Source organism: Elephas maximus, chromosome X (genome assembly GCF_024166365.1).
Source record: "Elephas maximus indicus isolate mEleMax1 chromosome X, mEleMax1 primary haplotype, whole genome shotgun sequence".
Taxonomy (NCBI): Eukaryota; Metazoa; Chordata; class Mammalia; order Proboscidea; family Elephantidae; genus Elephas; species Elephas maximus.
In genome coordinates this window covers 136,808,756-136,829,251 of record NC_064846.1, presented here as the reverse complement: position 1 = coordinate 136,829,251, position 20,496 = coordinate 136,808,756, and the positions used below count along the sequence as shown (strand labels likewise).

At 41.8% G+C, this 20,496-nt stretch overlaps 1 protein-coding gene across 6 annotated transcripts in view; it reads right to left on the bottom strand.

Annotated features, from left to right (window-relative positions):
• SRPX (sushi repeat containing protein X-linked) overlaps nt 1–20,496 on the bottom strand; it is a 125,245-nt gene that overhangs the window by 20,458 nt on the left and 84,291 nt on the right. For all 6 annotated transcript variants that reach the window (XR_007516026.1, XR_007516029.1, XR_007516028.1 and 3 more), the window contains 5 exons: nt 16,439–16,565; nt 13,928–14,049; nt 13,040–13,219; nt 10,172–10,305; nt 6,912–7,033 (listed from right to left, as the gene is read on the bottom strand). Coding sequence is in view for 1 of the 6 variants with exons in the window: in XM_049873451.1 (XP_049729408.1) it covers nt 6,912–7,033; nt 10,172–10,305; nt 13,040–13,219; nt 13,928–14,049; nt 16,439–16,565 (685 nt within the window). In the remaining 5 variants the exon portion in view is untranslated. The remainder of the gene's footprint in view (nt 1–6,911; nt 7,034–10,171; nt 10,306–13,039; nt 13,220–13,927; nt 14,050–16,438; nt 16,566–20,496) is intronic.

Genomic DNA, 20,496 nt, shown 5'->3' with positions numbered 1-20,496 from the left:
TAACAGAGACGTTATTATGTAAAACAAGACAACATTAAAACAACGAGGGACTAAGAAATGCAGCCACAGATCTTTCAAATGGAGAGGAAGACAAGGAGATATAAAAGAAATAAAAGTTAGGTTTAAACTGAGAAATACAAGGGTAAATATTAAGGTAACCACAAAGGAGACTAACTGTCCTACTCGTCAAAGTAAAACACAAGGAAAAAATAGAGACTCAGCAGAAACAAAATCAACAACAATGAATATGAGGAAAAGACAATATATAAACTACTCAGCACAAAAAACTAAGTGGGAAAAAGAAACTGTCAACAATACACACACAAAAAAAGACATCAAAATGACAGCACTAAACTCCTAAAAAAAAAAAAACTCCTACCTATCCATAATTACACTGAATATAAATGGACTAAATGCACCAATAAAGAGACAAAGAGTGGCAGAATGCATAAAAAAAAACACGATCTGTCTACATACTGCCTACAAGAGACACATCTTAGACTTAGAGACACAAACAAACTAAAACTCAAAGGATGGAAAAAATATATATCAAGCAAACAACAATCAAAAACAAGCAGGAGTGGCAATATTAATTTCTGACAAAATAGACTTTAAAGTCACATCCATCAGAAAGGATAAGGAAGAACACTACATAATGATTAAAGGGCCAATATAACCAGGGGAATATAACCATATTAAATATTTATGTACCCAATGACAGGGCTGCAAGATACATAAAACAAACTCTAACAGCACTGAAAGTGAGATAGACAGCTTCACAATAATAGTAGGAGACTTCAACACACCACTTTCGGTGAAGGACAGGACATTCAGAAGGAAGCTCAATAAAGACATGCAAGATCTAAATCAACCATCAACCAACTGAACCTCATACACATATACAGAACGCTCCACCCAGCAGCAGCCAAGTATACTTTCTTTTCTAGTGCACATGGAACATTCTCTAGAATAGACCACATATAAGGTCATAAAGCAAACCTTAGCAGAATCCATAACATTGAAATATTACAAAGCATCTTCTCTAGCCATAAGGCCATAAAAGTGGAAATCAATAATAGAAAATGCAGGGAAAAGAAATCAAACACTTGGAAACTGAACAATACCCTGCTCAAAAAAGACTGGGTTATAGAAGACATGAATGATAGAATAAACAAATTCAGAGAATCCAATGAGAATGAAAACGCTTCTTATCGGAACCTTTGGGACACTGCAAAAGCAATGCTCAGAGGTCAATTTGTATCAATAAATGCACACATACAAAAAGAAGGGCCAAATTCAAAGAGTTACCCCTACAACTTGAAGAAATACGAAGAGAGCAACCAGAAACCCTCAGGCACCAGAAGAAAGCAAATAATAAAAATTAGAGCAGAATTAAATGAAATAGAGAACAGAAAAACAATTGAAAGCGTTAACAAGACCAAAAGCTGGTTCTCTGAAAAAATTTAAAAAGCTGATAAAGCATTGGCTACACTGACAAAACAAAAACAGGAGAGGAAGAAATGAGACAGGTGATATTACAACAGACCCAATAAATTAAAAGAATCATATCAGAGTACTATGAAAAATTGTACTCTAACAAATTTGAAAACCTAGAAGAAATGGAAGAATTCCTAGAAACACACTACCTGCCTAAACTAACACAAACAGAGGTAAAACACACACACACACACACACACAAACAGAGGTAGAACAACTAAACAGACCCATAACAAGAGATTGAAAAGGCAAACGAAAAACTCCCAACAACAAAATAAAAGCCCTGGCCCGGATGGCTTCACTGCAGAGTTCTACCATACTTTCAGAGAAGAGTAAGCACCACTACTACTAAAGGTATTTCAGAGCATAGAAAAGGATGGAATACTCCCAAATTCATTCTATGAAGCCACCATATCCCTGATACCAAAACCAGCTAAAGACACTACAAAAAAAGAAAGTTACAGACCTGTATCCCTCATGAACTTAGATGCAAAAATCCTCAACAAAATTCTAGCCAATAGAATTCAACAACATATCAAAATAATAATTCACCATGACCAAGTGGGATTCATACCAGGTATGCACAGATGGTTCAACATTAGAAAAAGAATTAATGTAATCCATCATATAAATAAAACAAAAGACAAGAATCATATGATTTTATCAACTGATGCAGAAAAGGCATTTGACAAAGTTCAACACCCATTCATGATAAAAACTCTCAGCAAAATAGGAATAGAAGGAAAATTCCTCAACATAATAAAGGGCACTTATACAAAGCCAATAGCCAACATCATCCTAAATGGAGAGGGCCCGAAAGCATTCTCCTTGAGATCGGAAACCAGACAAGGATGCCCTTTACCACCACCCTTATTCAACGCTGTGCTGTGCTGGTGGTCCTAGCCAGAGCAATGTAGGCTAGATAAAGAAATAAGGGGCATCCAGATTGTAAGGAAGAAGTAAAAGTATCTCTGTTTGCAGATGACTTGATCTTATACACAGAAAACCCTAAAGAATCCTCAAGAAAACTACTGAAACTAATAGAAGAGTTCAGCAGAGTATCAGGATACAAGCTAAACATAAAAAAATCAGCTGGATTCCTCTACACCAACAAAAAGGACATCGAAGAGGAAATCACCAAATCAATACCATTTACAGTAGCCCCCAAGAAGATAAAATACTTAGGAATAAATCTTACCAGAGATGTAAAAGACCTATACAAAGAAAACTACAAGACACTACTGCAGGAAACCAAAAGAGATCTACATAATTGGAAAAACATACCTTGCTCATGGATAGGAAGACTTAACATCATAGAAATGTCTATTCTACCAAAAGCCATCAATAGATACAATGCAATTCCAATTCAAATTCCAATGACATTTTTTAATAAGATAGAAAAACAAATAACTGACTTCATATGGAAGGGAAAGAGGCCCTGGATAAGTAAAGCATTACTGAAAAAAAAAAGAAGAAAGTGGGAGGCCTCATTCTACCTGATTTTAGAACCTATTATACTGCCACAGTAGTCAAAACAGCCTGGTACTGGTACAACAGATACATAGACCAGTGGAACAGAATTGAGAATCCAGACATAAATCCATCCACATAAGGGCAGCTGATATTTGACAAAGGCCTAAAGTCAGTTAAAGGGGAAAAGACAGTCTCTTTAACATATGGTGCTGACATAACTGGATATCCACCTGCAAAAAAATGAAACAAGACCCATACCTCACACCATGCACAAAAATGAACTCAAAATGGACCAAATACCTAAATATAAAATCTAAAACAATGAAGATCATGGAAGAAAAAATAGGGACAATGTTAGAAGCCCTAATACATGGCATAAACAGTATACAAAACATTACTAACAATGCAGAAGAGAAACTACATAACTGGGAGCTCCTAAAAATCAAACATCTATGCTCATACAAAGACTTCACCAAAAGAGTAAAAAGATTACCTACAGGCTGGGAAAAAGTTTTTAGCTATGACATTTCCGATCAGCATCTAATTTCTAAAATCTGCATGATACCGCAAAAAACTCAACTACAAAAAGACAAATAACCCAATTAAAAAATGGGCAAAAGATATGAACAGACGCTTCACTAAAGAAGACATTTAGGTAGCTAACAGATACATGAGGAAATACCATCATTAGCCATTAGAGAAATGCAAATCAAAACTACAATGAGATTCCATCTCCAACAAACTCAAAAAAACCAATGTCGTCGAGTCACTTCAGAGTCATAGCAACCCTATAGGATAGCGTAGAACTGCCCCATAGAGTTTCCAAGGCTGGCCATTAATTCAAAAAACACAAAATAATAAAGGTTGGAGAGGTTGTGGAGCGACTGGAACACTTATACACCACTGGTGGGAATGTAAAATGGTACAACCACTTTGGAAATCGATGTGGTGCTTCCTTAAAAAGCTAGAAATAGAACTACCATACGATCCAGCAATCCCACTCCTTGGAATATATCCTAGAGAAATAAGAGCCTTTACACGAAGATATATGCACACCCACGTTCACTGCAGCACTGTTTACAATAGCAAAAAGATGGAAGCAACCAAGGTGCCCATCAATGGATGAATGGATAAATTATGGTATATTCACACAATGGAATACTACGCATCGATGAAGAGCAATGATGAATCCATGAAACATTTCATAACATGGAGGAATCTGGAAGGCATTATACTCAGTGAAATTAGTCAGTTGCAAAAGGACAAATATTGTATGAGACCACTATTATATGAACTCGAGAAACAGTTTAAACAGAGAAGAGAATATTCTTTGATGGTTATGCGAGGTGGGAGGGAGGTAGGGAGGGAGAGGGGTTTTCACTGATAGTAGACAGAACTATTTTAGGTGAAGGGAAAGACGACACACAATACAGGAAAAGTCAGCACAAATGGACTAAACCAAAAGCAAAGAAGTCTCCTGAATAAACTGAATGCTTCGAAGGCCAGCGTAGCAGGGGCAGGGGTTTGGGGACCATGGTTTCAGGGGACATCTAAGACAATTGGCCTAATAAAATCTATTACAAAAACTTTCTGCATCCCACTTTGGGGAGTGGCAACTGGGGTCTTAAACGCTAGCAAGCGGCCATCTAAGATGCATCAATTGGTCTCAACCCACCTGGATCAAAGGAGAATGAAGGCTACCAAAGACACAAGGTAATTATGAGCCCAAGAGACAGAAAGGGCCACATAAACCAGAGACTACATTAGCCTGAGACCAGAAGAACTAGATGTTGTCCGGCTACAACCAATGACTGCTCTGACAGGGAACACAACAGAGAACCCCTGAGGGAGCAGGAGAGCAGCGGGACACAGACTACAAATTCTCATAAAAAGACCAGACTTAATGGTCTGACTGAGACTAGAAGGACCCCGGTGGTCATGGTCCCCAGACCTCCTGTTAGCCCAAGACAGGAACCATTCCCAAAGCCAACTCTTCAGACAGGGATTGGACTGGACAATGGGATAGAAAATGATACTGGTCAGGAGTGAGCTTCTTAGATCAAGTAGACACATGAGACTATCTTGGTATCTCCTGTCTGGAGGGGAGATGGGAGGGTGGAGGGCATCAGAAGCTGGCCAAATGGACAGGAAAACAGAGGAGGGAATGAGTGTGCTGTCTCATTGGGGGAGAGCAATTAGGAGTATATTGCAAGGTGTGTATAAATTTCTGTATGAGAGACTGACTTGATTTGTAAACTTTCACTTAAAGCACAATAAGAATTAAAAAATAATAAATTAAAAAAAAGGCTACTGCCACTCCTGGAAATAGTAAAGCTGTTTCAATGAAATTTAGAGACATTTACTCCATTTAAGGAGCCCTGGTGGCACGGTGGCTAAGCGCACTCGGCTGCTATCCCAAAGGTTGGACGTTTGAACCCACCAGCCGCTCCACGAGAGAAAGATAAGGCAGTCTGCTTCTGTAAAGACTACAACCTTAGAAACCTTATGGGGCAGTTCTACTCTGTCCTACAGGGTCGCTATAAGTTGGAATTGACTCGAAGGCAACAGATTTGGTTTTGGGTTTACTCCATTTACTGAACACCAACATGGTGCCAGGTACTGTGTTAGATACTGGGTATAAAACGTGGAAGAGATCTAGTACTGATCTCAAAACTGTTATACTCTGAGGAGGTGCTAGATACAAATACAGTAGGATAATAAAATATAAATTCTTAGGAGTGTATTCAGTCTTCCTCTTCCTTCAGTCAACTAAAAGAGGATTTAGACATCCTCCTACTATTAATTTTTTTTTCTTTCCTGGCCTTCTGAGTTTTTTATTTTGGTGGGGATGGGTGGAGTCTTTTTGGTGTGGAAAGGTATAAATCAAAGATGGAATGGGCTGGGAAAAAGATAAAGAAGCTATTGTGTCAATTCATAACATCACTTGTCAAGGACATGTTCCTATCATACAGGCATCTCTCAAGACATTTCTGTGAACCTCTCTGAACACCTGTGATGGGGTTCATAAATGTGATTTCATTTTCTTCCTGAGAATACAGAAAGAATACATTCCCCAGCCTCCTTTGAAATTTGGCTGCAATCACGTGCTCTGGCCAATGGACTGAGAGAGTAAGCAATGTGTGTCACTTCCAACGTGAAGCACAGAAGTGGAGGTGTAGTGTGCTTTTGCTCTCTTTCTTCCCGTGTTGCAGAAACCTGGAAAGCTGTATTTTCTGGATGTTGATGCTATAAGGTGGTAAAGCTACCAACAGCTTGAGACCCTGAGAAACTATGTAGAGCAGAGATCTGTACCCCACTCTGCAGCATGTCTGAGAAAAGATGGGCTAAAAAGAAAGATTTTCCTAAGCTTTGATTTAGCCTAATTATCCTTCACACAGTGGTCAGGAGATGCAAGTAAAATTTGGGTTATTCTGAAATTACTTTTTGGTTTTGAATTCTGCTTCTTCAAAGCACGATTACTCAGAGTCCGAACACCATAGTCCTGGCCTTATCAGTGTTAGCAAAATAATTGTTACATAATTGTTACAATGGGGGTATGGACAAGGGCCCTGGAAGGATGGCGAAAAAAAGAGGCCAAGTCTGGAAAGGATAATTGGACACCCTCCCTCCTAATAAGACCAGAATTGCTTTGTTCCTTTTTTCCAGGACTTCCCTACCTATCCCACCCCACCAAACAACAACAACAAAAATAAGACAAAGCAAAAACTCTGGGTGAAGGTGGAAAGAAGAGAACACTGCATGATTTATGTGGGCAGGCACCAACATGCCAATTAGCATAGTTGTAATAACAGTGCCAGAAAAAAAATAATTAAACATTAAAAGTTGCCTGAAGTCAATACTGAATAGCAAGAATCAGGGAACTTTATCGCAAAGAAGTGCATTTATAGGGGATGAAATTTAAGGACAGGCCTTTCCCCTACCTGAGCTGCAGAGCTAGGGCTGGAGGCATAATCTTTGTTCCTATCCTGCCAATGAGGGTTGGGAACACACCCACCAGCTCCACCATGGTGATATGCCGAAGATCCATGCCGCACTGTGCTTGCTGAAAAAAAACCAATAGGGAAGGCATGAGCATGGCTAAAGAAAGAGACTTCCATGTCAAACTAAAAACTGGCAGAAGAAGCACTGGTCTGTTTTTGGAAGTTTATGTGACTACTTTAAACTGTCCTGAAAACAGCTGAAAAATTGGGGTTAAGCTAGTGGCTATAAAACTCAAAGTATCTTCCTGGAGGAATCATTCAGAAATGGGTTTTTTTAAACCTAAGCAAAATGGCAGACTGTGTTTCCAGATGGGGTGAGACTCTGCGTAAGCCAAATTTCCTAAACAGTGTCCAAGACCACCCTCCAGAGGTTCCTAAGTTTGTCTTTGCAAAGAGGTAAAATTTTCCCAGAGTCCTTTTCACCTACCACATCCTCCTACCCTGTGCCACCCACACACACACCCAAACTTGGGGGAAACAAGAATAAAAAGTTCCAGCTCTCTGAGCTGGCCCTTGGAAAGAACCTTGGGAATGTGGCCCAGTCAGCTATGTGCCAGGAGGCTACTTGAGGAGTGGCAGTGGCAATGAGGGAACAAAAAAGTAACCTAAGACTGATCTGGCTATCTGGCTAAGTGAGGAAAGAAATTTTAAACTCCTGAACTATTATTCCATTGCCATCGAGTCAGTTCTGACTCATAGCGACCTCATAGGACAGAGTAGAACTGCCCCAAAGAGTTTCTAAGGAGCGTCTGGTGGATTCGAACTGCTGACCTTTTGGTTAGGAGCTGTAGCACTGAACCACTACACCACCGGGGTTTCCAAGCTATTTTAGAACACCAAATTTTCTACCACAATTCCATGGAAACATCCCCATAGGGGGTGACAGAACTGACAGAAAAGGTAAAAATATACTTTTCTACTATTCCGACTGAAATATCTAAGTCAAAAAGTTCTCATTCAAATGCAAATGAAAATAAGTTGGGGGAAGGTCACGTAAGAACACCTTAATACCAAATATTTTATGCAATTAATTGACTAGTAATTTAGCCAATTAAAGTAGTCAATTAATTGACTAGTAATTTACCTAAAGGAATGGGATAGACTAGAGTAGGAGTTTTCTGTAAAGGGCCAGACAGTAAATACTTAAGGCTTTGCAGAGCTGAAGAATCTCTGTTGCAGCTACTCAGCTCTGCCACTGTAGTGTGAAAGCAGTGCTAGATAATATGCAAATGAATGAATGTGGCTGTGTTCCACTTTTACCTCATTTCCAAAAATAGCCGACAGGCCAGATCTCGCCCACGTGCCACAGTTTGCCGACCTACAGGAAAAGCAAGTTGTTTGGCATATTGGCTTTTCTATGGAGTAAGAGGTCAGAAACCTTGATGGCGTAATGTTTAAGAGCTACGGCTGCTAACCACAAGGTCAGCAGTTCAAATCAACCAGGTGCTCTTTGGAAACTCTATGGGGCAGTTCTACCCTGTCCTATAGGGTCGCTATGAGTTGGAATCAACTGGACGGCAAAGGGTTTGGTTTTTTGGATTTTAAGAAGAGGCCAATCTCCCGCAAAAATGGAGGGCTGTGGGCTTGTGCTACCCAAATAGCAAGCCCCTACCTGATAAAAAAAAGATAGGGGATATAAGGCTGGAGGTGAGGTGGCAGGGATTGGGAGTAAAGATGCAGTGATTTGGGTTCCTATCAAGAGAACCCAAAAGATTTTTAATGTGACTCTTCAGAGTTCATGGGCAGTCCTTCAAGTACATGGGAAAAGTGAAGAAAAGCTTATCATTATTCAATACAGTACGTCCCTTGGTTATGAACATCCTACTTACAGACTTACGGACAACTCATACTTGCCCCTTAATATTATGTAAATCCGCCCTCACGTTGAAACGACTGAACCAACCCCTACTCGCAAAAATTATCACAATCACCTTCACTTGGTGCATTGAAAAGGTTTCCAGCCTTTTCTTGCACTAACCAAAAAAAACAAACCTGTTGCCATACAGTCAATTCCGACTCATAGTGGCCCTACAGGACAGAGTAGAACTGCCCCACAGGGTTTCCAAGGAGCGGCTGGTGGATTTGAACTGCCGACCTTCTGGTCAGCAGCTGAACTCTTAACCACTGTGCCACCAGGGCTCCTTTCTTGCACTAAAGTACAGCTGAATAAGAACCGTATGCACCTGTTCTGACTTACCTACAAATTCTTAAAGACACACTTAAGAACAATCTGGTTCATAACCCGGGGACTGCCTATATGTTGTTGAGATGAGACGTAAAATTGCAGTGTTTGATTACACCAAGATTGTTCTAAATACTTAGCTCTCTCTAGTCACTGTAATAAGGGGATGAAATATTCCTTAAAAAAAACGTGTGCAGCACTGTGTCCATAACACGGTACATCCTGCCTCCCTAGCATTTAATCAAGTCATCCACTCTTACTGCAAACCATCTTCAGGAGAGAAACAAGCAAGTTCTAGGTTCCAGCCTTTCACTTTCTAGTTTTACTCACAAGATGCTGGTTGCCTCATTTTATAGCTACGAACTTTACACAGCTGGGAAGGGCACATTTCCCAGAAAAGTGCTCCTCAAACTTCAAGGTGCTTAGGAATCACCTGGGTGTCTTGTTCAAATGTAGATTCTGATTAAGTAGGTCTAGGGTAGAGGCCTGAGAATTTGCATTTTTAACAAGCTCCCAGATTATGTTGATGCAGCTGGTCCAGGGGTCACATTTTGAGAACCACTGATCTTAAAGATGACAGCCACTCTCTGAGGAGCTCTGTGAGGGTAAGAGAAGCTTCCCAGAGCAGAATCTGGAGCCTGAGACCTCTGAGACACCTCTTATCCTTTGGGCCAGCCACTCGGACAGATGACTGATTGATCCAGTCCAGGCATATCCTTGGACAGGTTCAGCAAAGACAATTGTTCTTTGGCTGGGCCTGGAGAGATGCCACTTAACCTTAGTAGTGAAGACAGACAAACGTCGTTAGCTGGGAAATGACTGGGTTAGCTCTGGGGAGTCAGTGTAAATCAGGTTATGCCCCAGAACCAGAAATGAATGGTGGCAGCTCTAAAGTGCCAGTTCCTGAAACTCACAGTAAGTGGATTAGGCACTGAATCTAGCCTTTACTTTTAATGAAATGGCTGGGCCCTTCCTGTTAGAGGTCTCTTTCCCACCTTGCCTCTGCCCCAAGGCTTACCTGTAGCATTCCCAGCTGCAGCCGGTAAAGAAGGTTCCTGGCTGTGGGTGCGGACACAATGAGGAGTCTCCTTTTCTCATAAAACTGATCTAGAAGTATAGCTGCTGTCCTGACGCCCACATTGACATTCATGGCTGTAAGTAGAAATGGCCACAATGGGTTAGACATCCTCTGCTTGTTCCAGCTCGACATAGCCTGTGATGACACACTGAGTCATATGCATAACAGCAGACCCTGAGACAAGGGTTTGAGTATAAGCAGGTTATTTGGGAGGTGGTCACAGGAAACACTGGTAGGGGAGTTGGGAAGTGTATTACTTGCCTATGGCTGCTGTAACAAATTACCACAAACTTATTGGCTTGAAACAACACAAATTTATTATCCTATAGTTCTGGGAGTCATAAGTGAGGTTCACTGGCTAAAATCAAGGTATTGGCAAGGCTGTGTTCCCTCAGGAGGCTCTACTGGAGAATTCATTCCCTTGCCTTTTCCATTTCTAGAGGTTGCTTACTTTCCTTAGCTCATGGCCTCTTCCTTATCTTCAAAGCCAGCAGTGAGGCATCTTCAATTCTTTATCCACTCTGATCTCTGCTTCCATTATCTTCTTCTATAACTCTAACTCTCCTTACTCCCTCTTTCCCTTATAAGGACTCTTATGATAACCATTAAGCCCACCCAGAAATCCATGATAACCTCCCCACCTCAAGATCCTTAACTTAATTACAGCTGCAAAGTGTCTTTTGCCATGTGAGGTAACATATTCACACGTTCCAGGTATTAAAATGTGGACATCTTTGGGAAACCATTATTCTGTCTACCTTAGAAAGTGAGATGGGAAAGAAAGGAGGCAATACAGCGTGTCTTATAAGCAAGTTGTGGGCATCTGGAGCTCAAGCCTGTTGAGTAACTCTGGGACACGGTGTACTGCACACCTCAGAGCTATCCCACTGAAGAACAAAGGAACTGGAGTATCACTGATTGAGGATTCCTTCTGGAAGCACTAACGCTCTATCACTTCCAGCTGGCCCTGTGCCTGGTTCTACAATACTTTCAGGGCTAGGAAAAAAAAAACCCTTAATCAGAGAGACCCAGGTAATTGCAGTAAGCAGCCTTCTGAGCATAGAAAGGAGTGCCAAAGGCCTATGGTGCAGGCACCAACAGCATCTGCCAAGAGAAGAGGTACAGGGAGGCATAAGGATGAAAGAATAGGCAATGGAAAGGCTAACTTGTGACCAAAAAGCTCAGGCCAAAGTTTGCTTTCTTGGTGCAGAGGGGACAGAGTAATGCAGGGCACAGAGTACCACGGAGTAAGGAATTCTGTCATGGAGAATATGGGACAAGGCAGTTTTTTAATAGGTCACTTAAGCAAATAAGTGACAATCAATCCCAGCTGATTGGCTGGTCAAGGTCAATGAAGGGTGTTTAATGAACAGATAAGCAAACAGCCCTGGCCCTGGAGAAAAATATGAGAAGAGCTAGGGAATTCCATGGGTGGTTTATAGTCTTGGTGTTCATATTTCAAACTTTCCACTTGTGTTGAATTATTTGTTCACTTACACATTCACTCACTGAGTGAACACCCACCGAGAGCTTGCTATGTGTCAAGCTCTGTGCCAGGCACTGGGATGCCCCAGTGAGTGATACGGAGTTCCTGTCCACTTTCCCCAGGGGCTCAGAGTCTATGACAGCTTGAGATATAATGTGAGCCACTACACAATTTTAAATTTTTCAGTAGCCACATTAGATAAGCACAAAGAAACAGATAAAATTAGTTTGTAATAACATATTTTATTTAACCCAATATATCTGAAATATCAGTATGTAATCAAAATAAAAATTGTTAATGAGATACTTTATAGCCTTTATATTCTCTTTTTTTTTTTGTACTGTCTTTGAAATCAGTATTTATTTTATACTTACAGCACATTTCAATTCAGACTAGCCACATTCCAAATTCTCAACAGCCACATGGTGGCTACCATATTGGCCCCTGCAGGCCTAGGACCTTGTTGTACCACCCGCACCTTAATGCCAGCATGATGGGCATCAAGTCCTTAGATGGGGAGTATGGGATGAGTACGTCCTTTCTCTTTTAATGTACGAAATTGAAGAACCTCAAGCATTTAGATGAAGGTGTATATGTGTCTCTTCTACCTAACTCTGAATGGCGTGGGTTAAAGGGAAAGGATAATGATGAGAAAGTACCAGAAAATGGGAGAAAAGGGATATATAAGTAAGAGATGTGTCCAGATTTCACGCTGTTATCACTACCTGGCCCAATTTCTGTTCATCAGTAATAACAGATGACATGTATTAAGAACATTCCCTGTGCCAGACATTGCTCTAATCCACTGTTCAATGGATGACCCCATTTCATCCTGACAACCACTCGAGCGGTAGCTAAGGTATTATTTTCCTCATTTTACATAGGAGGAAAGAGTCCAAATGCACAAAGTCTGCATGACTTTCAAGCCAGAGCTTCAAAGCAGGCATTATATTCTGTCCATGGCAGCATACTGGCTTCATAAACAAGATCATTACATTTGTAGGCGGTAGGAACAAGGGTAACTTAAAGTAGACTCTGCTGATTCACGATGTCATAAATGGCTGGCCCTGGGTTCCTACCTCCACCTTCTTCCTTAGAGGACGTGAAAGGGAATTCAGAGGCAAAGTAGGAGGCATAGCCAGATGAGTTGCCGCAGAAATCCAGGAACTGCTTTCACCCACTCAGATGAAGAGGGATGGCACTGAGCTTTTCAAAGTGTATGAAATGAAACTCTCCCTCCCTGCACTTGGTTATCCACTGGAATCCAGAACCAAGGGGTCTTCAGCTTCTGCTGCTGGCTGGAGAGGTGGCTGCACACATACCTGCACAGGTGGGCTCCGTGCCAGACCAAGCCAGGTTAGACTGACACACTCGGGCAGGGCTACCTTGTAGCTCATAGCCACCGATGCAGGAGAACTCACACGTGGCTCCATAATTGTTGCCGTCACTGGAGCACTTCATATAACCATTCTCTGGGGCATTGAGTTTGCTGCAACGTTTAACTGTAGGGACACAAGACCAGAGGGGTCTCAGGGCTGAGTTCCCTTCCATTGGGTAACCAGGAAAGGTGGGGGCCTGTTAAATGGTAACTGGGCAGGGATGGCTATTTGGCCAGTGGGTGGACCTTGGAACAGTCATTGTCCATATCAATTAGATCAGTGAGATCAAACTGTTTAGCCCCCTGTGTTATACATGAGATTGAGCCAAGAAGAATAAAGATGGTTAGTAATTAGCTGCCCAACCCATGAGGTATAAAAAGGACCTTACATTTTTTTTTCAGGTATACAAAATGTTCTAGAACACCAAGAACATGGTCAACTGGTGGCCCAAGCTAAAGGGCTCCTAATCAGCCTGGTTACCGAAGGACTTGCAGGCTTTACCTGATCATCCAAAGCCCAGGGATGGGAAAGTTATCGAATAATATCTGCTGGGCCAGCCAGCTGGAGGTTCCTGTGGGACTAGCTTTCTGCCTTCTGGGACTCCTTAAATAAGCCACGTGGACCTGAAGTTAGTGAGGCTAACTGCCAGCATGTGTATCATGAGATTTAGGCATTAAGATGGGACACTCCCCAGCCTCATCAGAGGCAAATCCAAAACTGGCAAGTGCCCCTACCACAGAGGGTTCTTGCTTGAGAGCTTGCTTCCCTTTGATCTCCTAAAGCCAAAAAGCAGTATTCTTAAAAACAAAAAAACAAACCCAGTGTTCTTACCTCTTACTTTAACCCGAAATTTGCAAGTGCCCTTGTTCTCAGCTCTGTCGTAAACTGTGTACTGAATCTTGTGATCTCCTTCTGGAAAATTTGAGCCTGGGGGGAGGCCTTTTAGAATAACACTACAAAGGGGGGGAAAAACACCAAAGGTAATTATTTTGATCCTAAAGGGCATTTGATGAGCACCCACTCTGGACAGGAAGTGGGGATACCGAGGGGCAGTCATCAGGCCATTTGATTAGAACAAATATTCTGGAAGAATCAGTTTTCCTGAGCTTTACTCTGTTTTGGAAGAGTAGTTAGAGACCAGAAAATGGAAGGCCCCAATGGCTGTGACGTTTAGATTTTTTTTTCTCAGTGCAGGGAAATAAGAGAAGTCTTTGAAGGGAATTCGTTTACCATTTTTATAACTAAAATCCTTTTTGAATGAATAAATGAATAAACAAATGGATCTCCGACAGAGACTGCCAGCTTTGCAGCTGAGCCTCAGAGCAACCCCAAACAGCCCCCACACACCTGGGTGACACTGGAGGTAGAACAGAGGGTGGAGAAGGCTGGGAATCTAGGGTCCAAGTCTTCCTCCAATCCCATCCTTGTTCCAAGGGATACCTGAATTGGCTGACTCTTGAGAAGGCAAGGGAATTTTCTGTGGGAAAAATTATTTGAGAGGGCCCAAGCAGTCATTGGTAATTTGGGCCTGTAGGGGGTGCTAGAACTTTCTCTGCTTTTTCTGTCTGGGCCAGTGAAGGCCTTTCCTGCGCAAAAAGCAAGTTCTCTGTGATTTCTTGGTTATCCAAATAGTTGTAGTAATAGTAGTAGTAGTAAACCTTACATATGCCAGCTACAGTTCTTATATTTAACACATATTGTCTTATTTAATCTCCACAAAAACCCTATGAGTTAGATCTTATCATCTCTGTTTCACAAATGAGGAAACTGAGGCACTGAAAGATGAAGGAACTTGATCCTGACCACCTGGCTACTATGATTCTAGCATCTTTCTTCCTGTCTGTCTGATAGGGGTATCGTTAGGTACAGCATGATCAAATGCCAAGTTGTGGTTTTTTTTTCCCCCCAAAACAAAAACAGATAATTTCCCTTCCCTTCCCAGTTCTTGGGAAACATGAGAATATTTACTAGTAATGGATATGGGAAATTATCATTGTCACCACTGAGGAGACCCTTACTGGTAGGCAGACCAGGTAGCTGTTTATAAGGTATTAAGTGAGGGGTCTTGGCAAAGTGTCCGAAATCCCACCATTAGAGACATGTTCCTTTGGGCATTATATGCTTTAAGGTCCTCAGGAGGCATAAGTGAAATGTAGATACAGCTGAGAGGAATAATAATAACACTTCGAGTATTAGCGTCTACTAATCTCTCTGAGGTGGCTCCATTTGTTTAAAAGCATAGCAAATACCTTCTCCTTTTCATAAGCTTCTGTAAGAATTTGATACACTCACAATTTTTGAAAATAAAAAAATAAAATTTGAAAGATGCAGGTGGAACCAAAAACAGGAGGATGGAAAAGTTCTGCACTCAATCACACTCAGAGCACAAGGGGAACAGCACCTGGCTCCACTGGGGAGACATGGAAGCCTTCCCAGGGGAGGTGACCTCTTCATAAGGCCTGGTGGCATGAGTAGGAGCCCTCTGGGCAGGCAATGGGAATGATTCTATCCTTGAAATAACCAGCCGACTCTCTCTCTTCTTCCTTCTGCCCCTCTTCCCTCCTTCCCACCATTCCTTCTTCCTTCAACAAATATTTACTGAGTGCCATTTACGTTCCAGGCATGGTTACAGACCCTGGGGATACGGCAGTGAGCACACTGTAGTGGAGTCAGGCAATAAACAAATAAGGAAAACATATAGTATGTTAGAGAGCGAAAAGAACAACAGAGAAAAATAAAGGATGACAAGTAATAGGAATTCCTGAAAGGGTGTGGACTGCAATTTTAAAGAGGAGATCAGGAATGGCCTTGCTAAGATTACTTTTGAAAAAAGACCTGAAGGAGAAGATGGAACCATCGAGGTACCTAAGGGAAGAGTATTCTTGGCAGAAGAAACAAGAGCAAAGATCCTGTAGAAGGCGCATCCCAGGTGTATTTGAAGACAAGCAAGGAGGCCAGTGCATCTAGAAAAGACTGAGTGAGGATGAGCAGAAAAGGTGAGTGTAGGTAGGTAGTGGTGGGGGCTTTTGCGTTAAGTGAGATGGGAAACTACTGGGGGGGGGGCGGTTTGAGCAGAGAAATGGTGTGATCTGACACACATTTTCAAGCATCACCCTCACTACAGCATTGAGACTACACTGAAGGAAGCAAGGGTAGAAGCAGTTAAGGGGGCAGGGAACAGAGAATGGTGACTTGAATAGGCTGTAGCCAGAGTTTGCCATTTTGCCATTCACTAGGAGGCCCAGGTCTGAAAGCACATCTGGATAGAGACACCCCTTACTCCTGGCAGTAATGTCTCATATAAAAGGGCCAGGATCATTCCAGCTGCCAAGTTTCACTTACTCAGTCAGGATGCCATCTGCTGTGTCTCTTCCCTCAGGGGTATCCCAAGACACCCGGATCGTCAGCTTATTGGGTTCAGCAATGCGTTCCTTCACACTTGGGCACTTAATTCTAGGAGGTTCTATATCTGAAAATATAACCAAAACCTTCTCACTGTCATTAAGAAGTATCTCCTGTCAACTTAGGGGCATCAACACCCAAAGTTTAACATATGAAAAGCTCTAGGTGCTCCCCATTTTCAAAGAGTTTGTTCACCCCTCTGCATTTCTCTTCCCTCCCTTCATCTTTCCCTTTCTCCCCTGTGAGTTTTAAAGACTGTTTGAGTACTTACATGCCCAGGACTAAATCTGTAATCAACTGACCTTGCTAGGTATCCTGTAGGGTCATTTATTAGTTACATCTCCTTCCTCCCCACTCTTCTAACTCTGTCTACTGACTTGGCTACATGGCAATTACCCAGCAGTGGGCAGATGTCATTCAATCTTAGTGAGCCCCTCCTACTTTAAAGATAGGATCATAGAATATTAGAGAAGAGTACCTTAGCTATCATCTAGTATGATTCAATTCAATTTGATAAACCTTTATTGAGTGCCTATCTTGCCATGGAAATCCCCGGGTGGCACAAACTGCTAACCGAAAGTTTGGGGGTTTGAGTCTACCCAGAGGCACCTTGGAAGTCCTGGTGATCTACTTCCAAAAGGTCACAGCCTTGAAAACCCTACACACACAGTTCTACTCTGGCACACATGGGGTTACCATGAGTCGGAGTCAACTCGACAGCAACTGGGAACTGGAACTTTGCCGTGAGCTGGGGACCAACTCAACGGCAGCAAACAACAACTTTGCCGAAGGCATCATTCCAGCTGCTAGGGTTGGGAGGCAGGAGCACAAAGGCAAGAGAATCGTGTGTTCCCTGCTTTTCAAAGAGTTTACAGTCTATTGAGGGGATGATGTTAGTACATATCAAATACAACACAAGGCAGAAGGGAGCCATCAATTTTACAGATGTGGAAACTGAGGCTCAGAGATATAGAGATAGTGGCAGTGTAGATTATAAACCATGCCAGAGGACTTGCCACTGGAACAAGTTCTCTACCCTCCAACTATGTCTTTATATTCCCAGTATATTCCTCAATATTTGAAAACAATGGTCCCTCTGGGTCCACTCTCCCCTCCAGCTGCCACCAGACCACACCAATAGTTTGGTGTTCTGAGACAGCAGTTATACCTTGGCTCTGGCCCTCCAAAGGCCTCCCACCTTTCCCCAAGTAGTTTTTCCACCTGGTAAGAGTCCTACCCCTCACTACCAAGGATGAGTTGATAACAAGGGCTGGAAGTAAATGAAATGTCCATTCTACACTGGGTTGAATTTCATCTAATTACAGCTGAGTGGAGTCACAAGAAGTCGCAGTTCCAACTTGCACAAATTCTACTTGATGATTCTGGACAGATACAGAGAAGGCATTTAAAGAGGGCGGCGCAAGTTAGTGGCATTCAGCTTTGCACTGCTGAGTATCAACTGATCATTATTTCAATACTGCTCCAATCTGAATGAAAATTAAATGTCTGTTGATCCTGAATCACAAACATCCTTGAGAGACTAAATGTACCAAGTAAAGGCTTCAAATACTTCCTCCTGAGTCTTGTATCTAATATGTTAAACAATTCTGCCTTCAGTTACACAAAATCATTTTCATTCTGTGTCATGCTCGATGGAGTAGGAATTTACAGACTTGATACACGAATCCTAAATTGAACAACTACCACATTTTATTGACTCTAAGTCACTATTGATTGTGAGATGCATCCCAGTTTCAGGGATATTAAAATGTGAAAAAAAAATTGATGAAATAAAGTATATAAAAGTTGTAATGACATAGAAGATGCTTTAAACACATTCTAGGTGTCTATTTTTACTTGCTAAGCTTTCAAAAATAATTTAGATTTTTTTTTTTTTATACTTCGATAAGTGGTAGAAGACAGACTTTTACAATTCAGATGAACATTTCAGTTTGGGGTGCATCAAAAAGAAAAGTGTACAATGCCTGCCCCCTGCTGGTCAAAGATAGCTGGTAATTTAATCATAGAAAGTAAAATCAGTTCTGGAGTCAGTTCTGACTCACGGTAACCCCACATGTATCAGAGGAGAACTGTGCTCCATAGGGTTTACAATGGCTGATTTTTTGTAACTGGATAGCCAGGTCTTTCTTCTGAGGCACCCAAACGTATTTAAAAATCAGAAGGCGGGGGCCAAGGAAAGGATACAGATTTCCATGTAGAATTAGTTGTGTTACCATGTTTTCTCGGAACCACACTGTCGGAGTAAAAGGATACTCTTAAGTCTCTGAGTCACACAAACTAAACATCTGGATGACATACTGATTTTTTTTCTGTATTAACTAAATATAGCGACATCATGAGCAAACACACCCCAATGTAAATGAGTTAGGTGAAGAATTTCGAACTTCCCAAAACCAGAATATGTCCAGCTAACAATAATCAGTCAAAACTGGCTGAGTTTTTCAAAAAGTAACGCTCTCCCAAACCAAAAACAAGAAGAAATAAATTGCTGAAAATACTAGCTAATATCTACTGAGCCCACACTAAGCACTGTCCCTGCATTATCTCATTGAATCCTCACAACCACCTTGTAGGCTGACTGCTATTATCACCTTCATTTATAAACTGGGAAGCGTTTCTTCTCTTTTGGAATTTCTTTGTGGTCTGGGGTTTTAAGATGTGATTCCAAACCCATTGCCATCAAGTTGAATCCATATCATAGCAACCCTGTAGGGCAGAGAAGAACTGCCCCACAGGGTTCCCAAGGCTGTAAATCTTTACAGAAGCAGACTGCCACATCTTTCTCCCACAGAGCAGCTGGTGGGTTGGAACCACCACCCTTTTGGTTTGCAGCCGAGTTCTTAACCACTGCACTACCAGGGCTCCCTAAGACATAATTACATATGTTTAAATTATTTCAATAAGTCAAATGTCTCTGTGTGTCCGTCTGCTGCTGACCCAGTGTTTTCCTCCAACCTTTGCACACATATTCTTCTGTGGTCGTCTGCCACAACTTTTCCCATAAATCCCCGAAGAGCAGCAACAGGACTCGATTCTGTCACATCCTCAAGCATTGTGTCCTTGCTCTCTCAGCTTAAGAGACCAGCTGGCCTGCCTTTCAGCAGATGCTCCAGAAACCCAAGCCTATTATTACACAGCTGTGGTCACCATCGTTTTTTATAAGTTATCATAAATTTCCATGAATTAAATGAACAAAGTTACTATAGAAACATAACTCCTATTCCCTGTTGAGTCAGGGAGCTCATAGAGCCAGGGTGTGTGGAAATCCTGAAACACTCAGTGAAAATCCTGGCCTATGCTCTCTGCCCCATTCACGGGAGACATCTAACAAACTGTGTCCTTTCTCTGTGCTGTAGTTTCCTCTCAGCATATAAAATATGGGAAATAAATGCACTGCATTGTATCAACTGCTATTTACCCAAAAAGGTGAAATATTTACTCAGGAATCCTTAACACGCCTAATTAGGTAGGTGGTGGAAATAAGGAAGAGGTTCAAAAGGATAATGTCCCAGCCCACAAACAGGTAAGAAGAAAAAAAAACAACTAAAACTTGTAAACTAAGGTTAGAAATTAACCACACCCTAAAATGTTTGCTTGAAATACTTTCCAAGGAACTCTGTATTGTAAGATGACTGTGAGAGATCTGATTAATATGTGCTTCAGAACATGACAATAACTTGTGTCTGAGACTGCTTGACATGGAGTGGTGGTCCCCTCTCTCAATCTCACTGTAAGGCAAAATGATGGACACTCTTATCCCAACCCTGGTGTCATAGTGGTTAACAGCTACAGCTGCTAACCAAAGGTCGGCAGTCCAAATTCACCAGCTGCTCCTTGGAAACCCTATGGGTTAGTTCTACTCAGAATCGACTCGAAGGCAATGAGTTTGGTTTGGTTTTGGTTCTCATCACAAGTAAAGGGTTGTCACACCTCTTCAGAGTAAACAGACCGAAGCACGCTCTATCTGGTCAATAGCT